The sequence below is a fragment of the Trachypithecus francoisi genome, unplaced genomic scaffold (genome assembly GCF_009764315.1).
Source record: "Trachypithecus francoisi isolate TF-2019V2 unplaced genomic scaffold, Tfra_2.0 Lachesis_group11, whole genome shotgun sequence".
In the NCBI taxonomy this organism is placed as follows: domain Eukaryota; kingdom Metazoa; phylum Chordata; class Mammalia; order Primates; family Cercopithecidae; genus Trachypithecus; species Trachypithecus francoisi.
Genome location: NW_022681456.1, coordinates 42,294,368 through 42,318,092, shown reverse-complemented (window position 1 = coordinate 42,318,092; position 23,725 = coordinate 42,294,368). Strand labels below are relative to the sequence as shown.

The window sequence follows — 23,725 nt, the reverse complement described above, 5'->3', positions numbered from 1 at the left end:
GCTTATTTATATTTCATGTGCCCTCATGTTTTGATGGAGGACCATGTCACACTCATCCCACAGATAGAGAGCTGGGTGAGAAAATGCATTTTATAGTGATTCTGGTGTTCAATGTGAACAAACGATGCATTTACTCTTACAGAAGGTTGTCTTAGCAAGGCTTATCTCTATTTTATTGGGTTTATCATTTCCCTTGTATAGTATATCCTCTCCCAACTACCACTATATTTATTCTTTGCACTTTTTGGCCCTTCCTCATGTCCTGGGAAGCTGACCTCTGGGGAACACATTAATCAAATGCCCTTGTCTTTTCGTCCGAAGTAGATTCAACCATAGGTGACACAGGCAGGAAATTAAGAAGTGAAACTATAGCTCCCCACCTCTCCCATGGCTTTGAGACCCTCAAATTCTTCTAGACCTTTGTGGGACTGGGTGCCTCACAGTGCCTTGTTGGGTTCCCACGCCCCTTTGCAAATACAGGTTTCAATAACGTCTCCTCCATGAAACCCCTTTGTGAGTGGCATCTCTTTTCTGATGAAATCCTGACTGATAGACTGAACATTATGATAGGGTAGAGAGGTAAGAGAAAACCAAAATAAACATACAGATAAGGACACAGCATGCATAATCCTAACTATAAAGCAAGAAACATACATATGAAGACAGAATTATATTTTACTAAATAAAATATGAATAATTATCTTTTTTCACTTGATTCCAATTTTTGAGATTTTAGAACATCATTCACACCTCTCTTAGAAAATGCATGGAAAAAGACAAAAGAAACAAAGAAATAAAATGATACTAGGATCAATCCATTTTGTGTTTTGTTCCAATATTAAAATACAACTTAATTTGAAAGACAATTTTTATTTCCAAAAACGTGAGAAAAAATTAAGATCTAAAGTATTTTTTTGAATAAAATACCTAAGATATATGAGGTATATGTATAAAAGCCTGGGTACATTGTTAGTGGTTAATGAATATGATGCTTTGCTTCCCTACCACTGCTAAAAAAGTGAGGTTAATAAACACTAATGTGCTTCTTTGTTGGTGCATAATACTCTTGGCCTTATCTAGGTGGTGTTTTGAAAAATACTTTGAGTCCTATCTTATTGTGATTTAAAAGTAAATAGTTCTTACGTGAAGGTTCTTCAGGTTCTTAAAGTCTCCATCTTTGATTTCGGTTATTTTGTTGTTTTGCAGGTCTAGCAGAGTTGTGTCAGGGGGAAGATCCTTTGGCACTTTGTCCAGACCTAGCATAAGAGTAATAGGAGTGTGTGGTGAGTCGAAGGGACAAATGGCTACAGAATCACACAGTATATATTTACCAAAAAAATAATGTGATGATCATGTTAACAACAACAATTCTTCTTCTAAGAATTGCATTCATTGTAGGGTAAAATTTTTGCTTTATCTTTTGCAACCAAGTCAAATGACTTTTTGTATTTAATAATAAACTCAACATGATATTTTCCTCATGGAATTACTCCTCTGCATTAGGGGAACATTGGTATTTCATTAGGGTGTGGTTCAAATCTATATATTTTACCTCTTTCTTGTTGTATTGAAAAGTAGTTATTTTGATAAGTAGTCAGCATAAGTGATTTGTAAATCTGTACATTTTTACATAAATAACGTGTCAATAATTACTCTAGCCAAATCATCAGCAATAAAGATCTTTTCAATAAACCTAACCCTGTCACAGATCTACAGTTAAAATTATATAAACGTATAATCAACTTGTGGCAGGATCTTGAAAATTTATCCAACATTTTGGGATAATGGTTCTTTTAGTTTTCATTAGAATGCCAAAACAATATTAATTTCAGTTGATATTTTATGACCAATAGATATATGGCTACTTAGAATGAAATAAATTTGGTAGTATGACATATCTTAAATTAATTTTATGAAGCATTACTTTTGGACTTTAGATTTTGGTCTAATTGATGGAATTATTGTTTTTAGTTTGCAAATATAAATTCATTGAATAATCAAATGGTCCATGGTATTAAGAAATATTTTAATAGTCATTCAGCTAGTCATATAAGGATGAACCAGAGTTCTACAAAAGGCAATTATTTTGAATAAATCATTGTGAATCATAATGGAGAAAAATATTTAAAAAGGCCGTTTGCTTTTCATTTTTCCATTGTTTCATATTGAAGTAGGACATTAAGTAAAAATTTGATGTTCTATTAACTCAAATTAATGTGATCATTTCCGTATTTTAAGACTGCATAACATAAATCAGAAATCGTTTTTAACCTTTGGTAGAAGCAATCTCTCCATTATATCTGAAACTGGAAGTACTGAAGGTTATTTTTTCATCAATTCAACAAGCCTTTATTGAATACCTCCTAGGCAGCCTAAATTTACTAGATCCTGGGAATACAGCAGGACCAAAGTAGACATTGCCCATGATTTCATAAAAATGTAATTCAGTTTACCGTTTTCAAGTAAAATAAAATTACAACAGGGTATAATTACTGCTATGTTGAAAAAAATCACTTTTCAATTTTGAGTTTTATGTAAACATACTTGTAAACCACCATGGCAGCCATATTTTGACTGTCTTCATTTCTTCCATGAAAATTACAGAAAACATACCTGAAGCTACCTATTTCTGAGTCTTTTCTAAATAATTTTTTCTTTACAATATCACTACTCATCAATAGTTGGGGTTGCGGGTGGAATCGTGTTCTTAATTCAATGACCACCTATCTTTATAAATTTAAGTATCAAAATACAGGTAATTCTGAACTTATGTAAATATGTTACATAAATGTATAACTTTTATAGACACAGTTCCCATCAAAATAACAAGAGTTAAGTGTTTCAGTGATGAACAGTAAAATACCAGAACAGTTACCTTGTAGGAGGTTGTTTAATGACACTGTACAGTTGTAATCACTACCATTTTCAGAAATGTCAATTTGCTAATTTCATGCAATTAGGAATACTAGACTTCTGCCAACTCTTTGATAATTAGTGTTCTCCAACCCAGAAAAGACAAACTTCTTTTCATTTGGAAGGTAGTTACTACATTTTATCATTTCTTCTTGGGCACCGTCATCGAAGTCCTAATTTCCAGTTATGCTTACTTTTATTCATTGGTGAACTTAAATTCTAGTGACTCTCAACATTTTGTCAATGTGAAACTGCAGATAAAATTTCAAATGTGTAGGGAAAGAATGATATGTCTGGTGGCTGACACTTTTGATTACACTGTCATCCTAAAATTTTATAATAATAGGAACTACTTAAGGTAATTTATATACATCTTATTTCTAGAGATTCAAAAAAAAAAAAAGGAATACCATCCTCAGGATTCTAATTCTTGTATTTTAGTTCTTGGAGAGCCATTTCAATGATTAAAATCATAGTTCCACAACCTGCTCTGAATTAGTAAATTTATGTTTATTTGGGGGATTTCACATATTAGTATTTTTTATTAATAATTTAGTTTTAGAGTTTATTTTTTAAAATGAAAATATGTTATTATTTACCTTACAACAACCCAATGAGAGAGGTAAGGCAGTATGGTAATCTCATACTTTCAGACAATTCTTTTAAAAAGTTTCATAACATGAACAAGCTTATCTAGTTAGGAATGACAAAATGTAGATTAGATGACAACTCTCCTGGCTTCCAGTATGACTTTTTTTTTTCTGGCATACCTATCTATATCCCCTGAAATAATTGTTCTGACATCAGACCCCGTAATATGCTGTACCTGTAAGGGGTAGATAATGCATTGGAGTGTTAACTAGCTTGCTCAAAGACAAGAGGCAGAGTATAATGGAGAATTTACCCTAGTTATTATGAGTTCTCTGAATGTCATAAAGGGAAGGGCCCTTAAATATCAGCTAGTCTATGGTTCCCAAATGCTGATTAGGCAGACTCTGTGATGAAGTTTTTAGCAATCTATATCAAAATTTAAAAAAATCAGTAAGAGCAGTGTGGTTAGTTTAAATTATCTCACACACACACAGACATACCCCCCCCCCCACACACACACACATGCACACACACACACACACAATTTCTGAGACCATCTGAGACCAGTTCCTGCCTTCACTTCCATTTCTACTTTTAAATACACGTTGTTTAAAAAATGACTGTGATAGTAGATGGCAGGTTCTTCTTTTGTTAGGTTTGGTATTGATCTTAATGAGAAATTAGCGTGTTCAACATTCAAAAAAGTTTACTTATCCCAGAAATCAGAGAATTTTAAGCCAGTCTAATCTTCTCATTTCATAAGTAAAGAAACAGAAACCCAAAGAAATTAAATAGCTTATCTAAGGTGCCTCATGGCTAAAGTAGACCAAGAACCAGGATAGTCTGAGTCCTCACTCCAGAACTACATGTTTTTTGTTGTTGTTGTTGTTTTCTTTTTGTTTGTTGTTGTTGTTGTTGTTGTTTTGAGACAGTGTCTTGCTCTGTCGCTCAGACTGGAATGCAGTGGTGTCATCTCAGCTCACTGAAATCTACACATCCTGGATTCAAGAGATTCTCCCGAATAGCTGGGACTACAGGCGTGTGCCACCAATGCCTGGCTAATTTTTTGTATTTTTAGTAGAGATGGGGTTTCACCGTGTTATCCAGGATGGTCTGGATCTCCTGACCTCATGATCCGCCAGCCTTGGCCTCCCAAAGTGCTGGGATTACAGGTGTGAGCCTCCGTGCCTGGCCATGGTTTGCCATTTATTCATGCAGTTGATCATTGTGCATATTTTCTAATGTTGATCTACAGCTATTCCTTGAGCATATTATACTCCTTCCTAGCTACTCATTTTTGTTCATACAATGCATATTTTATGTAAAACTCCACTTATTCATTTATTTCTATTTCCATTCTAACAATCCCTTGAAGTATATCCGTTATCTCCTCACCTCTGTAACATTCATCCTGACTACTCCTGTATAACAGTAATCTTGCACCACTGAACTTCTTACAGGCTACAGATTTGTAAGTTTAAACTATACTGTCCTGTATTGCAGGGTCTTTGTTTTGTTAGTGTATTTATTTATTGTTTTCCTGGTAAGAAGGACTAATTATTGTTTCACATCAGGAATTTGCTCTGGCTGCTTTGAAAACAGGAAGAGCCTTTCTGATTAATTAATTTTCAAGTCTATCTGCCTTGCGGTCCCATGATGAAAAGTTTATGAGTATGGCTTTGAGATCATTTCTGCCGTGTTCTGTTGTAACCATCTCCCTATAACCTGCTATCATAGGAAATTCTATTTTTCCTCACAAGTGTTAGGATACAACTGGTTATAATAATTATATATTTTTTCCTGATTATCAGTTGGCCAGGAACATTTTATAAATGAATACTACTTACTATCAAATATGTCATTTCCATTATCTCTACCTGAAAATTGCTCTCACTTTCTTCAGTGTCTTTGCCATATTTGTGAAGCACCTTTTGTCACATAAATATCTAAAGAAGACGATTTTTCTGTCTTACAGGGTGACTACTCCAGCAGTAAGAGTTTCTCTACATGGCATATATTTCTCCTGGGAAAGGATCAATTAGAAGCTTCTATATGAAGAAACAAATCCCTATTCATAGGTTTGTATTGTCAAAAACAATTAATCCCGAATCTGATTAATCCTCTAAATTCCAAAAGAAAATGAAGAAATTGTGAGTCTGTAGTTTAAAGAGAGTTAAGAGACGTTTTAACTGGGTGCTGTGTCTCTTGCCTCTAATTCCAGAAATTTGGGAAGCTCAGGCAGGTGGATTGCTTGAGCCTCTGAGTTCAACACCAGCCTGGGCAACATGGCAAGACCCCATCTTTACAAAAAATTAGCTGGGCATGGTGGCACAAGCCTGTAGTCCCAGCTGCTCGGGAGGGAGGAGAGGTTGAGGCTACAGTGAGCTGTGATCGTACCACTGCACTCCAGCCTAGGCAACAGAGTGATACCCTGTCTCAAAAACAAAAACAAAATTTTAAAAAGCTATTTTTTAAAAAGCAATGTATGTACTTCATCTGGATCCTAATTCCTATAAATAAGCTACAAAATACGGTTATTTTATTTGAGAGCTTTATTTTTCAGAGAAACATACTGACATGTGTATTGATAGATAAAATCATATATCTGGAATTTGCTTCAAAATGATATGGAAGTGGGTGGAGATAGAAAAATAGTGGTATTAGTTGACATTGGTTAAAGCTCTGTTGTGGGTACACAATGGGGTCACTTTATTCTGTAGAATTTTCATATTTAAACATGCTCCTATCATAACAATTTTTTATAAGACTGCTATGCAAATTTCAATTCTGGTTCCTCTTCTTGATCTTTAAGATTAGAAGACATATTGAGGCCGGGCATGGTGGCTCAGGCCTGTAATCCCAGCACTTTGGGAGGCCGAGACGGGTGGATCACGAGGTCAGGAGATGGAGACCATCCTGGCTAACATGGTGAAACCCCGTCTCTACTAAAAATACAAAAAATTAGCCGGGTGTGGTGGCGGGCACCTGTAGTCCCAGCTACTGGGGAGGCTGAGGCAGGAGAATGGCGTGAACCTGGGAGGTGGAGCTTGTAGTGAGCCAAGAACATGCCACTGCACTCCAGCCTAGGCGACAGAGAGAGACACTGCCTCAAAAAAAAAAAAAAAAAAAAAAATTAGAAGACATATTCTTTAAACTCTCTGTCCTCAGTTTTCTTAAGTCTTTCACAGAAATTTTGTGAAAATTCAATAAGCTATGCTACAAAATAATCTCCTACCATAGTGCATAGCAGTGTCTCAAGTATTGCTACCTATGATTATTATAATAAGCAAAATAGAGGGTGTTGCTCTCATTATCTTTCTGAATAATCTTTCTGATTATTCATCTGTAACTCCTTCTTTTCTGTACAATCACCATGCATATTATCCTAGAGACTGAAATCTGTTTTTCAGGTATGTCAAACACAAGATGTTCATCTAAAGATCTTGGTCCTGAAATGTTTTTTTTTTTTCTTTACAGTTATTTCCTGTTCTTTCTGCATTCATCATTGTTCTCATGAAGTTCAGGGCCTTTGGGGTGCTAGTCGTCCTATCTCTGCCTTTGGATAAGCCTTCAGTTTAGGAAGCACATGATCCGATCCCCACTGAATAATTAGACCCCTCAAAAACTGCTCCTTGTCAATTTAACCCTATTTTAATGGTGGCAAATGCTACACTCTTGCAAATCTATAAAATACTACTCTTTGTTTGTACATCATTAGAGTCAGAACGGCTTGGGTTAAAATCAACTCGGCTATTAAGGAGAGATGACCAGAATCTGTAAGTTAGCATTCCTCAGGCTCCATTTCCTCATCTGAAAACACCAAGCCTGAAGTAAATTGTGGTAGAAATATACTAGGACTAAGATTATTTTTTATGATGAAAAATGCTTATTTGAAGTAAACCTAATCTTCAAAAAATATAAAAACCAATAGTATTCCATGAAACAGTTATCCTACCTTAATTTTTTAAACTTTTAAATAAATTTAAATTCTGCCTTTAAGCATATCTGATTGTTTTAATTGTATGTGCTTTTTAACTAAGTAATCCCTATTGATAGTGATGAATTTTATGGTTATTCAGAAAATAATATAGAAAGTAAAATGTTAGCATTTTAAATTATATGTATCAATTAGCCAGGTTCAATTTACATCCAAAAAATGTTCCATAATGAAAACAAAGTCATCAAGATATGGCTTAATACTTTTCTTACAATCTTAAGTAGAAGAATTAACTAACTATGAAGTTAATTTATAAATTAATTTAATTATAATTATTTAACATATTAATGTAGTTTGCAATTATTAAATAATGACCTTCATGGGGGACATGTAATATCTGTGGACTTTCTCTACATAATATATAATTATGCTCAAACTTCTCATTAGAAATTTATATAAATCTAAGTATATATGCAGATGATTATATTTTCCAAAGATGCTATACATTAAATTTTCTATCCTACATCCTCTTCTACAATAAGCATTTGTCCCATTACCATTAGAAGGCAGCATCTAATTCCTCTCTCTTCCCTTTGAATGTAGGATGGTCTTTTGATGCCTCTAGGAATCAATAGACTGAAACACCATGACATTTGAGACAAGGTCAGAAAAGATTGTACAGCTGCTACCCACTTCTTCTGGGATGCTTGCTCTAGGATAGCCAGGGGCCATAGAACAAAAGAGAAGCCGCCTGAGGCAATTCAGAGGATAGAACAGTCAAGCTTGTGGGCGATAGTGGCAGCAACTGTCAGTTATGACAGTGAACTGTCTTTGGTGTCCACCCCAGGCTAGCCTTCTTATGACTATAATCTTGGATAACATTTGACTACAAGTGCAAGAGTGACCCCAAGTGAGAACAGCCCTTCAGAGCCCTTGCCAAATTTTCCATACCTCAAGTCATGAACAAATTAAATTTTTTTAAGCCACTATGTTTTGGGGTAAATTCATTCAGCTGTAGTAACAGGAGCATAATGGTTTCCTACATTTATTTTTCATTGAGCAGCCTTTATTTAAAATAATTCTAAATTTTCCATTAAAACACACTATTTTCAAGGTAGCCTGGATTAGATATTTGCTCTCCTAGTTTTAATAAGGAATTTTATCTTCTTTAAAATCTAGTTATTTATTAAAGCAAATAAGATACGACTTAAGACATTACCAAAATATCATTTCTGAATAAAGACTAGTAAGAAATAGATTTCTTTTTTTTTTCTTCCCTTCTTTTGGTTGTCCCAGTGATGAATAGCATTGTTCTGTTAGCAAATGTCAGCAATCTCGTAAACATCATGTTGGACAAAGGCCAGGTCATCTTAAAACATCATGCTTTTTTTGCCATGTGGCAGGAGTCCAAATTCTAAAATTTGTTCTTACTGATTTTCAACAATTTTTTTTTTATAATTCTGTATTCAACTTCATAATTGGGACATTGGTGGTGTACTTCAGTTTTTGGGCAAATGACCAAAATAATATTTAGGAGCTCAAGCCCCAACAAAAAAACTTTTCTGCTCAAGGCAGGCATGTTTCCCTCTTTCCATCTTAAAAATGGCTATCTGACTGTATTATCAGTTAGACCAGGCTTCAGACATAAACGATTCTTCTCTTTAATTCTATTCTCTTTCCAGTCAAACTCAAGGAATTTCTAAGCTTCCTGGTTTTACAGTTGTCTTTAAAGGGAAGGAGCAAGGATGCACTGAGAAATCACTTCTGTTTCTCAATCAGACATGTTCCCTTCTCTTTGCAGCTTGCTAGAGTCAGGAATATTGTAGAATATTCATCCAAGCATTAATTCAAGAACGAAGCCATGCATATGTTCGTGTGTTCATTCATCAATCATTGATTGATGTTTAAAGAGTCTAGAAAGTATAAGGCAGTTTATTGTGTAGAGGTTGTACAAAGATAAATTATTGCAATACTTCTTTTCTAGTGAAGAAAACAATAAAATAGATATATAAAAAGATAATTAAAAGATATTGTATAATCACAGATACGTATATATAATTGATTAGTATAGAATAATCAAAGCAAATGTAGATTACAGTAAAAAGGCAGAAGTAGGCAAGCTACAGAAGTTAAAGCAGTCCACAGACTAAGTCAAGAGTAACTGAGTCTTGAGTGTTACAGTATATATGCTAGGGGCTTTCTCTTTTTATTAAGACTGAATTGCAAACTCATTTTTTTTTTTGTATTTTTGAGGAACTATGTAATCTTTTTCCACTCTTTTGAAGGAGAAAAGTTAAGATTAGAGGTCTCATAGTTTTCCTCTTTTATCCAGGGAATTGATATTTTAGCTAACCAATTCCCACCGTATCCCCTGGAGCTAGGGATGTTCTTCCAAAGAAAAATGAATCACAGCTGCAGTCTCACAAAATGCCTTGATCCCACACAGCTGCCTCTCTCTCCCTCCTGGGGACTGAGAAGGAAACCAGGGTTGTGTTAGTTGTCAGTCAGGTTAAGGAGACAGACGCTTCCTTTGGCCTTCTTGACTCCTTCTCTTCCTCCTCTCCATCTTTTAACCCCTTGATTCGGGAGACTTTGGGTCACATTGAGCATTACTCTTGCTTCATCTGAAGCATACTCCACTCCTACCCAATGTCAATTTAGGCAATCCAGTGGGCATACTCTGTGCACAGCCTCCTTCCCATATCATGTTTTGGAAACACCCTTTTGGTGCATTAGAAACCCTAAATGAGGAACACCTCACACCTCTGCTGCTGCAGAGCCAGACATAAATGATAAAGGCAACTGAGCATCTAGCATTCTGTCTGTTCCTCTACAAAACTGTCCTAATTTATTTTTCTGGGTTGATTTCATGGGAGAAGTGTAATGGTTCATTTATCTCTTGTATAAGGTCTGCTTCTGGAAAACCAGTTTCCTCAGCCAAGCGAGAAACTGTAGTACAATATGTCCCAAGTGGTAACCTCTGACAAAATTTTTCAATAGTTCAAGAAAAATGAGTATGAATAAGAAGCAACTGTATAATTTAAAAGGCTGTACTTTTTCTGAATTTTTTAAAAATTAAAACATTATTTGCATTATAACGTACATTATTAGAAACAAGTAGTTATTTGTAATGCTTCCATATGGCAAAATTAAATGTGTTTCATCTTCTGGCACCATTTCTAGAGGGCTAAGTGTGTGGGGGTGTGAATCATTTATGATTATAAAATAGCCAAATGCTTCATTGTTCTCAAATCAAACAAACTCATTTTGTTCAAAGGAATATTGGTTTGGAGAATATTCAATTGCTTAGTAAATGCACTTTTTTTTATTCTTGTCTATTTACACTTGGAGATGATGTGGTCCTCTTTAGAGAAGTGGAGAGAGATGGTACTATTTTGTCTCTAGCTTGACAACCCATATACTTATTAGAGACTCTTAATAAGTCTCTAATAAGACTCTTAATAAGTCTCTAATAAGTATATGGCTTATTTTCAATTAGTATAATATGATATAATTTGAATTGAGAATAATAGGTATAAGTCATTGACAGTCTCTAATAAGTATATGGCCTGTACCTATTATTCTCAATAATAAATAAAAATGAAAGGAAATATCAGAAACAGCCTCATGTTCTTAGCCAACTTTGCCTGAAATGGTAAGTGAAATGTAACAGTTACTATAATAAGCATTTGTACATATATTTTTCTATTCCTACCCAGTGAAATAAGATATATTTCCATTTGTCAAATGAGGAAACAAAGTTTTGAAAGTTTCACGGTTACAGGTAGTAAACAGCAAAGCAGAATTTGAGATCAGAGGTGTTTAACTGCACAGCCCAAGTTCTTTCCACTACTAAATAGTTTTAAGAGACATTTCAACTCTTGAAATTTGTTTATAAGAAATATATCAAGAATTATAATTTTAATTTCAGAGACTAGTCAAAAGACAATACTCGTTCTTATTTGACTTGTCAGGACTGATTTGCATTTCAGTAATGAGGTGTTAGTCCATACCAAATTATACTACCTGATGACACTTGATCCAAAGATGAATGGCTGAGTCAAAGAGTACCTAAGTAATGGAAGCTGTCTTCCTACAGGATGTCAAACATATAAAATAGAAAATCCAATCAAAATCAGAACATTTAAAAAATGTTTGATTTTTAAAAGACTAAGTTACCTTGTGGATTTATTATTATAAAGTAACTGAAAGACTTCTGAGGCCGGGCGCGGTGGCTCAAGCCTGTAATCCCAGCACTTTGGGAGGCCGAGATGGGCGGATCACGAGGTCAGGAGATCGAGACCATCCTGGCTAACACGGTGAAACCCCATCTCTACTAAAAATATAAAAACTAGCGGGCGAGGTGGCGGGCGCCTGTAGTCCCAGCTACTCAGGAGGCTGAGGCAGGAGAATGGCGTAAACCCGGGAGGCGGAGCTTGCAGTGAGCTGAGATCTGGCCACTGCACTCCAGTCCGGGCGACAGAGCGAGACTCCGCCTCAAAAAAAAAAAAAAAAAAAGAAAGACTTCTGAATTTGCTAACTCTACATTTATTTATAATATGACTTTTTGAAATTAATGCTGTAATTAAGAGGGAACTGATTTATGTCTTAACATGATAGATAAAAGAAGACAAGATATGGGTCTCATAAAATTGTGGTTCCAATTACAAAGCAAGTTGCAACAAGTTCAACGAAACAACTTGACCAATATCTATGGGGAATTCATGTTTACTGTCTCAATCCCTTATCCTCTAAAAAAAAAAGAAAGAAAGAAAGAAAAAGAAAAAAACACATTTTAATACTACTGTGATAAATTAGAATTAGGGACTAAACCAGTCCATGCATTTTCCAGAGGCCTCAAATTACCCTACAGAGTAATTACATAATTTTAATTTCACAGTTTTTGATGTCTTAGCTTTGAAAGAATTGTTTAAAATTTTGATGTTTAATTTTGCCAAGAATATTTCTCAGTGGGAAAAAGTAGTCAAACATTTTAATTTAAAAAATTTATTTGTATTACACATTATTCAGATAATAAGATGACAAAGGACTTTTGGCCTTCAACACTGCAGCTTCTCTCTGCTCATTAAATGTCTGCCGAGGATAATCCACCAAGGATAATCCTGAAGACAACATTGGTCTTTAATACAGATAAGCATTAACATTTGCCATCCCCAACTGCACTGCATTTATTTTCTTTTTTATAATAATTCAACCTTCATGCTTAGATCACTAAAGGACATAAAACAAATAAAAAATCAACTATATTGCATTTACAGTGAATTAGGTGGTCCATTTCTCCTTGCTTGCTTTCTTTTTTCTTAATCTGTTACTGCATGTAATCATATTATTTTAAAACTGCTTGAAGCTGCTACTATGACACAGGTACCTCATACAATTAATAGGATTTCTAAGACTGTGATTTTTCTACCGATGAAGATGTGAAGGCTCTCAACAGCTTGCCAGCATCATAAAGTAAGAGTTAGATAATAGTTAAAAATATGAAATGAGTTCATTTGTTTTATTTAAAGTCAAGTGAATTTCATTTCCCTTTAAGAAATGTATTTTCTTAGAGATATCTGATTTTAAAATGTATAGTATATTTAAATATTCACCTTTAAATTTTAAGATATTGAAAATATATCACATGAGACCACTGCTCACTGGAACTTAGTTCTCTTAGTTAAATATGGTGTTAAAAACAAATTATTTTTATAATTTTAGCTACTTCCTTAGTATATGAGTCAGTAAACCTAGCCATAATAAAGGGATGATGTACACTTTGAGCTCCTAGAAAAAAGATAACATGTAGAAAACTTTCTCATCTAAAAACACAACAAAATAAACAAAACAATATCAACAGCAACAACAAAACGATCATAAAGGTCCCAAGTCAGTGAACTTTCTGCTTCCTAAGACCACATTTTGTTGTTGTTTCGCTTTGAACAATAGACCTATGCCCAGTGCTTTCATCGGGGTCAAGCTTTCTGAACTATTTTTCATGGAAGCAAAGGCCTCTATTTATGAAAAAATAAAACTTCACTAAAGTAACTGGCCAACTCTGCTTTCCTTAAAAACATCAGCCCTTCATTTTTGATAATATATGTAGTGAAAGTAATAATACATTCTTTTAACTTGTTCTCAGAGGTAAAGTGAAATTTAACTCGCATCACATTTTTGGGGAACTTCGCCATTTTAGTAACTTTAGAAAAGATTATCCTGTGTATATCCATCAACTGGTGATTTCTTTGTCCAGATTTTTTTCAACCCTGTTATTTTCCTGCCCAAGACAATAATGCAGGTCATCTCTAGATACTTATAAAGTTTCTGAAGAGTAATCCAATCTCCCCTGTGGTGAATACACAATTCAAAAAGTAATAGTCACCACCACTAGAATATAAGATCCACAGGAACTAGGGCCATATTTGTCTTCCTCATCCTTTCCTCCCCACGCCTAGAGCAGAGTTCATCCATGATGGGTTCCCAATATAGCTTCTGAATGAGTGAACAAATCAATCCACTGGAATTATTCTGTGGCCTTTTGAAAGCCTTTACATAACATTTGTATTTGGGTTTTAAATGGCTATACAATATATATGTTGAAGAAGCTATTTCGAATGTTTTTCAGTTGTTACTGCTGAATATACTTTATGTTTTTCCAGGTTCCTAGAGGTAGTTTATTCCAACTGTAGAAGCTAGTAGCATTTTTCTCCTGCAGACTACTGCTAGAAAGCATGTTCTGAGTAAATATAGGACTTCTGAAAGAAGTGCCTGATCATAGTATGGGATTTCCTCCAGAAGGAAGTACACATGGCGGAATCATGATATAAAGATTTTTTTTTTTTCTTTTCATCTCCAATAAGAAAATACACCCCTGCCAAAGGAGGAATGTGAATCAGCTGCCATGTAAACTGAGTTCATTCCCCTTTGGCCCATCCACTGAGCTTCAATCTTTCTGGAGATTTATCTTCTAAGTGTAATGCTCTTGGAATTTCCAGACCAAATTTTTCTGAAAAGATGATAAATCAAACTGTCTTTAGGGTGTTAGGCTAAAGATATATGTAACATGATTATATTGAATATTTACACCATACCTTAGTGATAAATATTTCCTTTGAAACTTTCTAAAGAATATAAGCAGCTGGATTATAAAATGTCAAAAGTAAAGACAAAACTAAGGCTCAGAGATTAAGGGAGTATTTTTATAATTGAAAGATAAGATTTTGTCATAAAATTTGACAAGTTTTGCTTTTGATAACTGCATATTTTACAATTTAGTAATGCTGAAACTCTGTTGTCTGGGCTAAGTGAATAGTAGAGAGACTGACCTGATTTTCTTAATATCTAATATTTTATAAAACCACGTTATAGAATTAAGATTAAACCATCACTCTGAAATTTTAGAACATAAGACACTGTTTTCTTCAAAATTTTGTTTTGTAGAAGAAGGGATATGAAGCTCAGAAATATTTTTTAAAGTGATTTCTCCAAGATTGCAAAGTAATGGAGGAAAAAAGGAAGAGGGATGGGTGGGGGCAGAGAGAGAGAGAGAGAGAGAGAGAGAGAGAACCACAACACTACTTTTCTTTCTATCCTGTTCTGCTTCCTTTATTCCTCATTAGGTGGCACTGTGTCTCACATTTGGAGAGATTAAAACTGAAAATGCTAAACTCTCAGAGTTGCCATTCCCAAGAACAAAACAAATAAGGTAGGTAAAGAGAAACTGCATCCCACTCACCCAAGTCAGAACACTGGACCACTCGAAGATGGCATTGACAGCGGAAGGGGCACACTGGGCCTAGAGGGGGCTCAAAGTCGTGGTCATCAGGAAGTTCTGGGCCTATCCCAGAAGCCTCATCTTCTAGCATAAAGTCAAATAAGCCTCTCTGTTGAAACGGTCCGGCCCAGGAAATTTGTGCAAGCAGAAGGAGGATGATAGTGACCTTCATGACTTATCTCATGTATTTTCACAACCAGGGAACCTAGGAAACAAATGAGAGTTTAAAGAAGAGTAGCTCTGCCTAATCTGTGTGTTGTATAGAGTGAGCACAGAGAAAAGGTGCAAAATAATATTTCATTTATTATCAGGAAGCAGTGCATTAAGAATGTATTGAAAGATGATCAGGTACATTATAGTATCATTTGCACAGCTATTTACTTAGGATGAGAAATCCAAATATTATTTAAATCTGTTTGTTTTGAATTTTCGGTATAAACTAAGATGTATACTATATATTCAAATTGTTTGCAAAATTGTCACGATAATAAATCATGTTGGACTCTTCAATGCTCACTTAACACAAGCCTTGCCATGGTCAAATAAAATTCTCTCTATACATATAGGAGATCTCCAATTTCTGCTTCAGAAATATCTCTGGAAGCCAGTCACATCTCTCCATCCTACCACATTTATTTTGGTCCAGGCCTTTCTCATCTCTCCCTAAACTATTACAAGAGTTTCCAGTTCATCTCTGCCTTGCATGTTTCCTCTATTTCAGTCCATCTCCCACTTTGCTGCCCGAATCATCCTCTAAAAATTCAATTTCATCTTATTAATTTCTACTACAAACCATTTATTAACTTCCTATGACCTATCAATACTGCCCACAGTCCCTGTGCTGTATGTCAGACCACTCACAAATTGGTATGAATTAATACCTCTAGCCACATTCCTTTTCATTGTCACACCATTCCCAGTCCTCACCTGAACCCTGACAATCAAAGCTACTTGCCATGTAGAATACCCACCTTGCAAGAGTGTTGTAAAGATTAAATGAGATAGTGGGCTTGTCTTCTGTGTCCCCTGGCTCATCCAGGCAGGATGCTGCTTTCTCCCTCTTCTCTGCTCCCAAAGCACGTTGCTCTTACCTCTTTTAAAGAACTTATCACATTATATTGCAATTTGTTTTGCGTGCTTGGTCTGTCCCTCCACTAGACGATGTACTCCTTCAGGGCGTGTCTTATTATTCCTTGTTCTGTACCCGGGCCTTGCACAATATTTTGCACACAAATGACTCAATTGACCATCACTTTATTGACAAGACAATTTACTCCATTTGTTCCAAGCAATCAGTCTGATTTTTTAAAACACAAAATTAGCTTTTTTCAATATCGAATTTCTGATATAAAAAAGTTAGCAGATTGAAAACCTCAACTTGGTATAAGCAAGATCGGCTTTAAAAAAATAAATCAATTTCCTAGTTTCTCAAACATTATTTTTAATAAGCTAATAAACACATACGGAAAATTCTAACTGATTTTTATATGATGTATATATGATCTCATTTTGCTAACAGGGCATTTTGTAAAAAACCAAGTATTCTTTTGATAAATGTATTCCATATTTATCCATTCATTCCACAAGCACGAATCTATGTTGTTAAATCAACTGAAGTGCACTAAATAAATCTGAGTGACAAAATCGTAATAAATCTGAATAACAAAAGGTATTTGATTATATAGAAACAAAGTCATTTGGGAGACGAAATATTTTTTAAATCGCACTGAAACTATTCTGATATCTCCAAAACATAGCAGATATTTAGCAGATGTTTAGTCCCATCATAGCAGATAATTAGTCCCATCATCTCTACCTTGAACTGTACACTTAGATGAATCCATATTAAAGCTGTACGTTTGTAAGTAGAATTTTAGAACTGTTTTGAGTCATTATCCAATTGTAGCATATTTTAAAAAAAAGGAGGAGAAAGAAAGAAAGAAAAAGAAAGAAAGAAAGAAAGGAGAGAGAGAAAAGAAAATAAAAAAGAAAGATCTTTGTTCTAACCTTAAGGTATATTCTGGAAATTTTTGCCTAGATTCTCTAGAGAAGAAACAAATGTTTTTCAGTTTCTTACATTTTTGTTCTTAGTTTATATTTACTACTGATATGTGTTTAAGGCAGCACATGTTGAATACAGGCTTGTGGCTTTTCATTTAACAAAATATCATAAAGATTATTCTTCACACTGCCACTTTAAGTTCAACATTAAGCTTTTCTAGGAGCCCACTCCCACTCAGTTACTGAGTTTCCCTTTAAGAGAAGACTCTTGTTTTGGCAGCCTGTTCCCTTGAATTGTATCTGAGGGAGTGGTTTTGTATCTGTTTCTCATTAAAAATGCAATGTTTATGGTTTACCACAGGCTTGCTAGCCTTGCATATTTAATGTCTTACAAGCTTAAAAGAAAAATGAAGCCAAGTAATTGCAGATTTAATAAATAGCAACGACAGTTAATGCAGATGTCGCTTTGTAATCTTTTCTCCAGAGCAGAACATGCCTGGTTTTTTCACTAACAACCCACAAAAAGAAAGTGTTGAGTATTAGCTGAGAGAAATAGTATTATAATTTATGTTTGTTTACTTCTGTTAAAATGGCACAAATTCTCCAAACAATATTCTTTTTGATTGAAGCTGACTATAGACAGGCAGCTTATAACTTCAATCACTGATTTTTATTTCACTTTCATTTGCTCGTGTGTGTGTATGTGTGCATGTGTGTGTGTGAGTCTGTGTGTGTGTGCATTTAACCCTGACTGTACTGTGAAAAAATAATAGCATGTCCAGAAACTTTGTGCAAAATCTTCCATAAAATCATCTGTTTTAAATTAGTGTCATGGTACTTGAAGACCCAACATCTTAAAACATTTAATGTGGGTTGTCAATACTGATAAATCCTTTAGCCATTTCCTTCTTTCCTTAATTAATCAGAAATATAAAGAGCAAAGAGCAGCTGTCCAAGTAGAAACCAAGGAGATTGTTATTGAGATGATATGCTGTTTAAATTGTATTGAAACTGTTTTAAGTAGTCTGAAAATGTGTGACACTCTCCAAGATGCTAATTACTAATGCAATATCACTACTCCACTAAAGCTAGTTGCCATAGTTTACAAATGTTTTACCAAAAATAATAATTTCTGGTTCCTAAAACTACTTAAGCCCATTAAATGAACTATATCATTCAGATCAACATTTGCATTATGTCATCTATGCCTTTGGTGTCACTTTCAAAGACAAAATTTAACCCTCAAGAGGTAAGTGAAGCTGTAAATGCAAAAGCAAAATTAAAATCCTACAGCACTAGATGATTAAAAATTTCAATTATATATATATATATATATAATTTTAAAATAAAGAATAAAAGCAACATTTATCCACAAGCAAGCGTTACTATAGGGGGCATTTGGCTCTTTTTCTGGTTAGAAACAGCAACAGGAAAAAAAAGCCACAGGTATTTACATCACTGGGAGCCCACTTAACCAGTGGTCACTGTGTTACCCTGTTTTAAAATTAGAAAATTAACCCACATCCTCATTTTATAGTGAATGTATCTTAAAATTTCACTTGCAGTGAAGATACTGACTGGGACACGTTACATTTAAGAAATTATACAGCTTTTGTAATATCTTAGGCATTTATAATAACATAAATATTTTCAATGTTTATTTTCACTTCTCTGGTGATAATTTCTATTGATTTCTGGGGTTGAAGAAATATACGTTAGGTATCTTCAGCTAATCACCAGAGTTCAGTTCTTCTGGGCTTTTGAAAGTTCTTAAAGCAGACAAAAATTCAGGAGAAAAATACATTTTTAAATATACAGCTCAATTACAAATGTGCTACTTTAGAACACTTTTCGGTCACCACCTCTTAAAGAGCTAAACATTCATTAATACAAACACAAAAACATTAATACAGAGAGTCATGGTGTTAGGTTACAGTTTTTTAAGAAGCATCTTTGCAAATACAGAAGAGAAAAATAAAACAATACATTCAATCATTTTATCAAATATTTAACTTCTGTTTTCAAATAATACTTGTTTAAAATGTTGCATAAAGACTATAAAAGTTTAAGTTTTTTTTTTTTTCCTTTTCTTTTTCTCACCAAATAATCCCTTTTGCTCTCAACTTGACCGAAGTTTTATTAGTCTGTAGCAGAGTTCAGGACAGTTATTGAAAACCATACCTTTTAATCCGGGAATTTGCCACAGGAGCCCTCAAAGCTGAGATGTAATTACACTAAATATTCAGCTCAAGTAAAAGAGTTTGCAGGTGTGGAAAGGAGGAGGGGGTAGGTGCTGCTCTGTGACTGTCACTAGGTTGAAAACCTCCTGCTTCTACTCCATAGCACAGTTAAAAAATAAGGTTTCCCTCAATGAACACAATCCGGCTGACACCCACATTAGATCATATGGTAATGATATGTCTCTTGTATTGTAGCCAGAAACTTTATCGGCCTTTTTTTCCCTCCCATTTGCTTTATTCTTTTTGCATCTGCTTAAAATTCTAAACTGCTTATGTAGTATAGTGGAACAACTTGATTTGAAATTTGTCTAATTGGAGATTCATTTCCCTAAGATATTGTAACTAAAGGGTTTGCTTCCCCACCCCCATCCCATTTCACTCTCCACCCTTTCTAGCCTTGTTTACAAGTAGCATTTAATATACTTCCAAAATGACATTTTTTTCTTGCTTTCAGGATGTATAAGTCCAGAAAAATGGAATGAAATTAATCTTGTAGTTGTTTTAAATGCGGACTGCAAAAATAAATGAGTAGCCTTATGTGAAACTACTCATTCGGATTCTTACTTGCCTTGGAGTGTTTGTGTAAATTCAAGCACTATGCTGTGGAGTTTCTCTGTATATTTTGGACATATTTCTAAAGTGTCCTGAAAGAAAGCCATGGTTTTATACGAAAAGTATGTCATCTATCACTTTCATTAATCATAGTTTAAAATCTTTCTCATTGTCTACCAGTTTTTAAATGAAATACATAGAAAACTAGTAGTTGATCACAACATAGTTTCATCATCTATATATGAAAAATTTGCTTTTCATAGATTATACTTTTATAAAAACTAGAACTTTGAAAAGGCAATAGAGTCTATGTGTCTTTCCAAATTTCAGTAATGAAAAAAAAAAACTGCAACTACAAGGAAAGGTATTTATTTAGCCACTGGAAATATTTTTTGAGCTTTTATAATTCCCTTGCTGGATGCTATTAGTTGTCTCTGTGTAGATCTCTGTATTTTGACTTGTATCATTATGCTCTGGCCCCTAGGCTGTTACCAGGTGGAAACTGGAAATCAACAGCTGTGAAACACAAGAGGATCCCCCTCCCATCCTCCAGCCTTCTTCCTTCCCTCCTCCAGCCATCAAAGTATATTCTTCCACAGTAAATATTCTTTTTCCTCAATAAAACTTAGAGAAATTAAATTCTTGAGTGGGTGTCTAAGGAGGGGGAGAGGTGTTACCACGTTATAATTTGCCTTATTTCCGAAGCTTAGTCTCCCAGGTAAACAATTTACCCTACTCTCCATCTCTTTAATATTTAATGACCACATATCTAGTTATTCTGACAGTTTAGACAAAGGCAGGCGCTACTGCCCCTGGACATTGGTGTGAAAGTTCATGATCCCCTTACCTGGAATGTATTAATTTCCTTTCTGAACTCTCCTTATATGGCATTTATCGCTTTTTGATGACATATAATCACTCCTGCCTCACATTGTAATTATTTATGTACATGTCTTACTCAAGGGAGGAATGACATTGTGTTCATGTTTGTAGAATCCCTGCGCCCAGAATAACCATGGTATATACTAAGTTACCAAGACACATTTACTAGATTAGTAAAGACAATCAAATGATTGGCTATGGACCATACCCGGACTGGTGTTTTGCCCCGATCCTGGTTTATTATTTATCAAAACTTAACCCTACTAAAGTGTATATGACAAAGTATGGCAATCATTATTACAAGACAGAGAAAGAGAGAAAAGAAAGTATTAAAGAAAAGGTAGAAGAAGAATAAGGAGGAGGAGAAAAAAAAGACATAATGCCTTTTTATGTAGATAATTTTACTTTTATAAAAGCAGAACCATTATGGTTAAGATTTAGATCTTGTTCCTTCCCCCCCATAGTAAGCTGTATGAACTCAGGCAACTTACTTAACCTCTCTGAATTTCAGTTTCCATATCTGAAAAATGGATAGAAGTTCTTACCTAACTCATAGTGCTGGAGTAGAGGTTAAATAAGGCACTGTATATAAAACACTTTACTCAGAACTTAATCCTTATAAGTGAGAATCTCCATAAATGCTAGCTTTTATTATGTTCCGATATATTTCAAAACAATCCTTTGAGTTAGAAAAGATAAGTCATATTTACTATTTCTGTTTTACAAATGAGAAAATGGAAGTCCAATGACTTGTCCAAGTTCACAGAGCTGGCAAGAAGCAAAGCAGAAACTAGTATCCAGGTCTTCTCACAAGTAATCCATTACTAAACTGTAATATATCTTAAGAAAGAGCAAGCAAAGTCTTATTGTATAGAAAATTAATTATCAAAGTTTTGAGATAACATCTTTTCAGACTATTTTACAAACCATGACCAAGTTACAATGCTTTTAAAACTTTATTTAATTTGTTCAGGAACAAATAAAAATTTCCTTTTTGTTGTTGTTTGGAAAGAAACTCACCTCCAAAATCTCAAGCATTTTACCAAACATCATCATATTTAAAAGCTGCATCTTTAATCACAAGTTACATCTATTGTCATACTAATTTTTCAGTAGAAGAAACTATGTCCCAACAAAGTCATATGCAGTTAAGTCACCAAGAAGTCATGACACTATGACCAGAAACCAGGCCTCTTGCAATCCAACATGCAGTGGAACAATTTTAAGGTTAGAAACAGCACTGTGCACAGATTGCTTAAACTCATTCTGGCTTGGAATGTTTGGGGTAGGATTCCCTGAATCCCTGACTGTCATGTAGATATGTGAAATATTCCAATTCAGAGCACATCCCACATCTACTGTTAGAACTACTTAAACTTTGATTTCTACTGTCAACCCATTAGCTAATAGGGTTAACTGTATTCTGCACATTGTCGAAGTTCATTTCAGGACCATTCTCTCTCATTGACATCACATACAAAGTATTTAATTGTACCTGATCATTAACGATATGAAGAATGCCAGAGCTTAGAAAGGTCTCCTTCTAACACCCCTTTCCTTTCTAAGAGGTCTGGAGGCAAGTGATTATCTTCACAATCCTGATCTGACTGGTTTGTCTGTGGACTGACTCTTCAAAGTCAGATCTGTGTCTGGTGTGAATTGCCTGGCTTTATACTTGCCACTGTAGACAGAGTTCTTCTCTAGCCAAGAAAGATGGTTAGGGTGGAACTGAGGGCACTTTGAATACAGAATAGCTTTAAAGAAAATTTGGTGTAGAAAACTTTTAGCTTGGCTATCTTCCCATGCCTCTATTCCTCCATCCCTCACCATTGTGTTGTGTCCTGGTACCTTGTACAAGTAACTTAACCTCTTTGTTCTCCAGGTTTTTAACTTATAAAATGTGAATAGCCACAGTGGTATCTCCTTCATAGGTTTATAGTGAGGTTCAAAGAAGTTCAATACATGAAACATTTAGAACTGGGCCTGACCCATCTCAAACAACACATGAGCATTTGTTGTTGCTTCTGCTGCTGCTTCTCTTGTGGTTTTTGTTATTACAAACCTTACCTTGGACACTCCAGTACAATAACCAGACTGCACTTCTTTTATAGTCCAATGGGTTTTCCGCCTAACAACACAAGAAATCAGTTAAGCTATGATATAGTTTGGAGTTAGATAAGCTTTGGTTTAAGCCTTGACTTTGTATTGTTAAATAACAGCCTGGCTTTCTTTATGCATAACATTTTATTGGGCTCCAAGTCCAGCTGAAATCCATTCATGGACTTCATAAGGAAACAGTCTTCAGGTTAAGAATTTCTACTCCGAACAGTAAACTAGAAATGGGAATAGAGACAGGGACAGGATAAGTATTGAATTAAAATAGATTAAAAAGTATCAAGGAGATATTCAGTTCCTTAATTTGCTGACTCTTCTTGAATGCTCTGGGGCATCTCTTTTGTCAGTTGTAATCAATTAAAAGACTAGTTATTATTTCCATAATATTGATTAGTTTGTACTTGTACAGTAAGTCAACATTTATTGAATATCCATTAGTCTGCACAAGGTACATACCTCTCTGTTAAATACAAGGAAATTTATAATAACTCATCAATTAATCAACAAATATAGACTGAGGAACCACTGTGGGAGGAAGTGTTAATACCAGGCCCTATGGAAGATACCAAGAAATACAAAGTACGAAGTGAAGGGCATAGCCTCAAGGGAAATAGGTTGCATAAGGAGATACGGCATAAACTATAGATTTCTATAATAATATTTTAGTTTCAGCATACCAGAAAACTTGTAATGTATAATTCCTGGCCAAAGCAAAGT

The 23,725-nt window shown here is 34.7% G+C and overlaps 1 protein-coding gene across 2 annotated transcripts in view; it reads right to left on the bottom strand.

The window, feature by feature from the left end:
* Positions 1-19,870, bottom strand: part of DCN (decorin) — a 37,953-nt gene extending 18,083 nt beyond the window's left edge. Inside the window, exons 1-3 of one of the 2 annotated variants that reach the window (XM_033221093.1) lie at positions 19,401-19,870; positions 15,180-15,423; positions 1,144-1,256 (exon numbers count right to left, since the gene is read on the bottom strand). In XM_033221093.1, coding sequence (XP_033076984.1) covers positions 1,144-1,256; positions 15,180-15,390 — 324 coding nt within the window. In that variant the 5' untranslated portion in view covers positions 15,391-15,423; positions 19,401-19,870. Of the gene's footprint in view, positions 1-1,143; positions 1,257-15,179; positions 15,424-16,189; positions 16,511-19,400 lie in introns of those variants that run through there. The other variant, XM_033221092.1, reaches the window with a different exon arrangement.
* Between the last annotated feature and the right edge of the window lie 3,855 nt (positions 19,871-23,725).